General features: G+C 44.7%; 1 protein-coding gene across 1 annotated transcript in view; it reads left to right on the top strand.

Annotated features, from left to right (window-relative positions):
• The first annotated feature begins 2,120 nt into the window (after nt 1-2,120).
• Nucleotides 2,121-7,500, top strand: part of LOC113814323 (uncharacterized) — a 49,744-nt gene continuing 44,364 nt past the window's right edge. Inside the window, exons 1-4 of the mRNA XM_070123286.1 lie at nt 2,121-2,327; nt 5,412-5,966; nt 6,126-6,822; nt 6,872-7,500. The exon at nt 6,872-7,500 is cut by the window's right edge and continues 974 nt beyond it. Coding sequence (XP_069979387.1) covers nt 5,812-5,966; nt 6,126-6,822; nt 6,872-7,500 — 1,481 coding nt within the window. The 5' untranslated portion in view covers nt 2,121-2,327; nt 5,412-5,811. The remainder of the gene's footprint in view (nt 2,328-5,411; nt 5,967-6,125; nt 6,823-6,871) is intronic.

The following is a 7,500-nucleotide window of genomic DNA, read 5'->3' as shown; positions in this document are numbered from 1 at the left end:
CAGACCATTCTTGAAAACTGTCCCAGGATGAATGGGGTGAAGTGGCCAATGAAGGATGAATTTTTTTATGGCTCGGTACCTTCGTCTGTATTCGAGTCGCCACTGAAGTGCAGAAGCAGTGACAGATTTCGAAATCTACTTCTGTCGAGGTGATTAGAAAAATAAGGAGTTAGCTGTCTTTGTTTGTTTGTTTTCATACACCGATGAATGGGATGCTGGGAGAGGCACTGAATGTGATTTGGCTTTCCTACTTTCATTGCCATTGCATCATTTGTAAAGGCGGTGCCACTATTTGCGTTTTATAAATAAAATACAGCAATATAAATGAAGGAGAAGGCTCATTTGTCGTTTGATAATTCATCAAGTGGCCTCGAAGCTTTTCTTATAATTTCCAAAGCGGAATAATCTTCAAGAGGAAATTTGCATAAAAACAAATTAAAGACAGTTCTTTGCATAAGGAAAAAAATTAAGATATCCTTATGGATATGAATTGAAAATAGCTGTAAAATACAAGTAACGACTAAATAACAAATCAACTGGGGCTTCCAAGTTTTTTTCTCTCATATTCGATGCAAAATTATTTCAGATTTGTGTAAATTTGCATTGTAGTTTTAAGCGCGTGTAACACCCACACCTGTCCTAAAACTTCGACCTAGTCACAGACAAAAAATGCTTGTCAAAGACATTTTTGGGGGAGTCATAGACAAATTAATAAAGATAATCACACGTTATTAATGACTAATAGACTTGGGAGGCCAATTCTAATATATTGTCAACCATTAATTGATCTACTTTCAACATATTTACAGCAATTTAATTTTTCAAAAATAAAAGTGGCGCCACGCGGCTACACAACTGATTCAATGACAACGAACCTATGCTTAACTGAACTTTAGTTAAATGTATAAAATGTAATACTATTATCCTTATATAAGCTTTATTGCAGTATGTAGTTTGAATATATTACTGCAATCAGTGATCTTCATAGAGTTTATAACGATGTAAATGCTTGTTCTGTTACCAGCATAAACTAGTACAGTGCAAATCAGAGACTAAAAGCGTTTTAAGCAGGGGAGCGCTTGGCAAGAATTCTTGCCAAGCGCTGTACCGTTCCTTGCTTAAAACGCTTTCCAAGGCAGGCAGGCCTTCAGGCAAGAACTTTCCCTGCTCCGCTTAATATCTTATCAGATAAATATTTTTTTCACGGTATCTGATTCTGTAATTTTCTTAAAATCATATTCAAAGAAATTGAAATTAACTGAAAACGAAAGGAGATAATGGAGATTATGGGAATAAAAAGTTTTACTTATGAATAATAAATGATTATAAGACGAACAATTTTCCTCTTATTGTTAAACTCGTCTTTCTAAATCGAGAACATATCTGCTTTTTTATGAAATAAAGAATATTTCAAGTGAAAAAGTCTGTGAAATTCTAGCAATATTCTTCTGTTGATATCATATTCGATGATTTGTCATATTTAACCTCATAAAATCGGATATATGGAAATGGGTAGGCCTATATTTTAATTCAAGGATATTCATTTGTTTTGATAACGCGTCAGAATGAAAGGGCTGTCAATCGGAAGTGTGTGTCATTGTTTTAGAGGCACTTTATATGAATATAGGAGAGAATATTGCAATTTGTTAAGATGTTTGGGTAAATTTACTCTGCCATCTTGATACGGCGCTAGCTTGTCAGTTGTTTTGAATTGAGCGCCCAAAGTGTTACCAACCGCCAGTGAAATAAACTCCACCCTTGACTTGTGCATAAGTTATCTCTTTCCGAGATTGTTGGTGGTAATATTGCTTTTAAAACCCAAGTATGTATATTTTGTGTGTTATTTTGATATTTCTATGCTCATCAAGGACTGTTATAAAAAGACACTTCCACATGTCTGGCATCACTGAAGAGGGCCTGCCTGCCTTGGAAAGCGTTTTAAGCAGGGAACGGTACAGCGCTTGGCCTATCGGCAAGAATTCTTGCCCAAGCGCTCCCCTGCTTAAAACGCTTCTAATGTAATCTGTGTTATGACTGGCTGTGTTCCTGGGCACCACCACCACCTCGAGGAAGGTTTGTGGGGTAACACGCTCACGGAAACTGCGTTTGCACATTCTCCTATAATCAGTATTTCTGGGAAAGAGCAGGCAGTGGAAGTGCTAGAGCCCAGTTGCAATAGTTGACCCCAAGGACTTCAGTGTAGCCTGGGAATGAGCACTGGAGTTGGGCTTGCCGTTGTGCAGACTGATTGTCTACCCTCACATGGTCATCCTGTCGTGATGTGCCTGTGATGTGAAGCGTCAGTGCTACCTGCTTTAGGATACGATGTAATTATTTTTACGTTTGTTTAATGAAATTGGAACGGGTGTTCGACATTTTGAAATAATTTGTACATTGTAGAGTGAGCTGTATTCCAGTACAGTTTGCAGTGTCATTTATTTGTTGGCAGTTCAAAAGTCTCCTCTAAGAAAGGATTATGACTTGTGCAAGAATCCAAGAGACTGTAGTGTGACGTATTCTACTGTAATATTATGGTTATAGCTCCACCTAGCATCTGTCATTGGCATGTGCAGAGCATATTCAGCCGAGAAAATATTAGTATCTATTTCTACGAGGTAAAATTTTGAAAAGGAAGAATTCAAATAGTTTTACAATGCTTTATGGGTAATTTTCTATATTACCTTCGCCTCTCCGATATCGACGATTAATGTATTGTTGGATTCCTCTCACTCTGTACAATCCAAATATGTAGGTTTTATTGCGCGGAAACCTCCCGTTAGCGGCAAACTTGGCCCCGATAGCAGGGGCGATGATGTCGGAGCGGCGGTCGTAATATAGAAAATTACCCTAATAATATAACCCACAGTGAAAATAACCATGGTTATTCACATGAGCCACTGCAGGGGGCTGCGCCCTCTGCGACCCTCCCTGAGGGGGGTGCCGCCACCCAACCCCCGCCGAGGACACAAAGTATCCCCCATGTATTCATGGCAGGATAGAGCGCACACGAACTAGATGCATCGAAAAAGGCGCAAAACCCGCCGACCCGACGAGGGCGGGCCACCGCCGTTCTTCTGTTCATGGTATATCTTGTTCATCCTGATTATACTACAATCGTATCTGTATGCAATGTTGACTATGTCAAGGTTAGTATGCTGATTCAGTGGGAATGTTACGAGGTACGAGATCGCCGATAACTGTGTAACGCTCTAGCCTGCCGGGAATACGTGGTGGAGGTTTGGTGTCCTTGGCAGGGGTTGGGGGGTGGCAGCCCCCCCAAGGGGGGTTGCAGGGGGCACAGCCCCCTGCAATGGAGAGTCATGTGAATAACCATTGTTATTTTCACTGTGGGTATATTATCAGTGTTATTTGACCCTGCGTTTTTCCTGGAACCTTTCATGCCCTCCCCTGGTATCGGGGCCAAATTTGTCGCAAATGGGGGGTTTCCGCGCAATAAAAACTATATATTTGCAATGTGGACAGTGAGAGGAATCCAAAGATACCAAAATTGTCGATATCGGAGAGGCAAAGGTAATATAGAAAATTACCGAATAAATATAACGCAGTCTATTGTTACGGCAGCCGTACTGCGCACCAACTGGGCTAGTGCTCCGGCAGTGCCTTTTGAGCATGTGCGAGCGACGCGAATAACCAACCTAACAAGTTAGGTTAGGTTAGGAAATGGGAAAAGGCCTCATCAAACGCAAGTAATTTTCAAAATGACCAGGTTATGCGCATGTGCAGTGGACTGCCGTAACTCTATTACTATAATATGGATAAGTGAGTACAGCTGTTGTAATTCTATCCTGTGCCTAAATATAAAACAAGCATTACACATTTCTTTCTGTAAAACAGAAAACTGATTCTTTAATAAATGAAATGCCTGGTTTCCACAGTGTCTGAATTGTTATGTCTTTGTTTTTATGATAAAATCATAGGAGAAATTTCCTGGTACTACAGGGAATTCTTGTCCGCTCAGTGCAACAGACAGCCGGATTTGCGAGCCCTCTAGATTTTCCTTATGTGGCATAGACCTAGGCCTTAAAAAGTAGGGCCATATCTCTTTTTCCTAGGGCGGCGTACCTAGCTTTATGACTGGAGAGGGCCTGTCCCATCATAATTTTATGGCTCTGGAGGGTGACTCCAGTGTTTGCGCAAGAGGCTCCAGTTTCTTCCTATGCCTATGCCCTATATAGAGCCTACCATAGACCTAAGCCATCTAGGACTAGAGGCCTGATGCTCCCTGATTTTGCCAATGCCAGTGGTGGAGATCTCAGCAAGTTTACAGTCATAGGCTAGGCCTACCTGTACCCCTAGCCCTGGACCATGCATTTTGCTACATGTGTCTAGGACTCCCAAGAACTATATACAGTTTCATGTAAATTTCATTTACACTGGTCTAAATAATGATGAACATGCTTAGGGCAATTCTCATCTAAAAATCTCTGAGCTAAGTTTGGTTGTTGGGTGTGGCTGGTTCACATTGTTCAGGAATACTTGCTGACATCGGTGGACCCAAATCAAGAAGAAAACTTACCACGCAAGCCATCTCTTTCGCCTAATTCCATCATCATTCAGTCTAGACTGTCAACAAGTCCAAGTAAAAAAACAACGGGAGTTCACGAAAAAACAATGCGCAGCAATGTTTACATCATGACGTCACTGTACTATTTTTAGTGACCAAACAGAAGCCAGGTGACGGTCAAGTCCTGTTGGGCCCAAATATTTTGGGAAAATTTTGGATAGGTCCTAGGTTGAGTCAAAACCAAAGAAATGTAAAGATATGTTGAGTACTTTATAGACTATATATCTAAGGAAGAGCGGAAATCAGGATATGTTTTGACAAATAACCAATACCATTTAGGTTAAAAGTATATGCGGAGAATGTACAACATTGAGGTTAGACTATTTTTTTCCTTCTTGAAATCTTGAATTGGCAACTGCCCCGCCCTCTCAAAGGAGATATACTGATAAATAGGGATTGGAGGTAAATGTCACTGCATTTAACCAGTGCAAGATATCAGATATAACTAGACACGATTAATTGTATAATTTGCTCAGTGTTGTTATAATCAACAGATGGAAAGCAAAACTTGATGATAACGAAATGTTTCATAGCTTCTACAGCCGTTTAGAATAATATAGGAATATTTGTTTTAGGTTTACTTGGCTAAACGGTTTAGGTGGTCTAATGTCACATCTTATACTTAGAGAAAATTTCTATTTACTGTATATGTTACAGAAATTGTAAATATAACAAACAAATGCAGGACAAAGAATCGAAATGACTTGTATTCCATTTATATATTGTATAAAATATCATTAAAAAAAATCAAATCAACATGTAATGCAGTTTGCTTTTATAACTTTTAAGAAGCTGAATTTAAAACAAAATTTCCATCTCTGTGCAGGTCACACGCTGCGACCGTACAACTGGGTCTTCGAGTATATGAGGAACTTCTACACTGGACCTGCATTCATAATAAAACATTCTTACATCAGGAACGACAACGTTGGCCCCATTTAACATAATTTCTTCCTTGTGGGTAAACAACAGTAGGTGATACCATAACAAGCCAGAAAAAAACGTAGTGGAATCAAGTGAGTATGTACCTTTCCACACCATGAACCTGCAGTTTCTAAGGCTCTCCTATTTTCCTCTAGGCCTCAAGCTGTATTGAACTGACTAGCATTTCAGTACAGGCTCGGCGGCGCAGTGGGCCTTGTTGGTTGGTTACTGGCAATGGAGATCCCGGCCGCAATCTCCATTGATGGTCCAAATCACTTGGTTTTCATTGCGGCCTATAGAGGATGCCAGATCTTGTCCAAGTTCTTTTCGGAACTTGTACAAGAACCGTGCATACTTTGTTTCATTTTCCGTTTTCTAGTCTTCAATTGATTTTATTCCCGGACATTTGTAGGTACAGAGGCGCCTTCTACACCACCATCTGCCAGCACTACCATGGGTATGTTTCCCAAGAAGAAAATGGATAATTCTGAATTTCTTTTAAGCTGTCATTGCTGAGTTTTAAAATGAACTAAATTGCTTGCTGAATTCTGCTTCTTGACTATTATATTATCAATGTCGGGTCCTCCAACACAAACACCGACGGGACTTCCAACAGAGCCACCGACAGCACCTCCAACAGAGCCACCGACGGGACCTCCAACAGAGCCACCGACGGAAACTCCAACACAACCATCGACGATGCCTCCAACACAACCATCGACGGGGCCTCCAACACAACCACCGACGGAACCTCCAACACAACCACCGACGGAACCTCCAACACAACCACCGACGGAACCTCCAACAGAGCCACCGACGGGACCTCCAACACAGCCACCGACGGGACCTCCAACAGAGCCACCGACGGGACCTCCAACACAGCCACCGACGGGACCTCCAACAGAGCCACCGACGGGACCTCCAACAGAGCCACCGACGGGACCTCCAACAGAGCCACCGACGGGACCTCCAACAGAGCCACCGACGGGACCTCCAACAGAGCCACCGACGGGACCTCCAACAGAGCCACCGACGGGACCTCCAACAGAGCCACCGACGGGACCTCCAACAGAGCCACCGACGGGACCTCCAACAGAGCCACCGACGGGACCTCCAACAGAGCCACCGACGGGACCTCCAACAGAGCCACCGACGGGACCTCCAACAGAGCCACCGACGGGACCTCCAACAGAGCCACCGACGGGACCTCCAACAGAGCCACCGACGGGACCTCCAACAGAGCCACCGACGGGACCTCCAACAGAGCCACCGACGGGACCTCCAACAGAGCCACCGACGGGACCTCCAACAGAGCCACCGACGGGACCTCCAACAGAGCCACCGACGGGACCTCCAACACAGCCACCGACGGGACCTCCAACACAGCCACCGACGGGACCTCCAACACAGCCACCGACGGGACCTCCAACAGAGCCACCGACGGGACCTCCAACAGAGCCACCGACGGGACCTCCAACAGAGCCACCGACGGGACCTCCAACAGAGCCACCGACGGGACCTCCAACACAGCCACCGACGGGACCTCCAACAGAGCCACCGACGGGACCTCCAACACAGCCACCGACGGGACCTCCAACAGAGCCACCGACGGGACCTCCAACACAGCCACCGACGGGACCTCCAACACAGCCACCGACGGGACCTCCAACACAGCCACCGACGGGACCTCCAACACAGCCACCGACGGGACCTCCAACACAGCCACCGACGGGACCTCCAACAGAGCCACCGACGGGACCTCCAACACAGCCACCGACGGGATCTCCAACAGAGCCACCGACGGGACCTCCAACACAGCCACCGACGGGACCTCCAACACAGCCACCGACGGGACCTCCAACACAGCCACCGACGGGACCTCCAACACAGCCACCGACGGGACCTCCAACACAGCCACCGACGGGACCTCCAACACAGCCACCGACGGGACCTCCAACACAGCCACCGACGGCACCTCCAACACAACCATC

Source organism: Penaeus vannamei, chromosome 7 (genome assembly GCF_042767895.1).
Source record: "Penaeus vannamei isolate JL-2024 chromosome 7, ASM4276789v1, whole genome shotgun sequence".
NCBI classification, from domain to species: Eukaryota; Metazoa; Arthropoda; class Malacostraca; order Decapoda; family Penaeidae; genus Penaeus; species Penaeus vannamei.
This window is presented reverse-complemented; position numbering and strand designations above follow the sequence as displayed.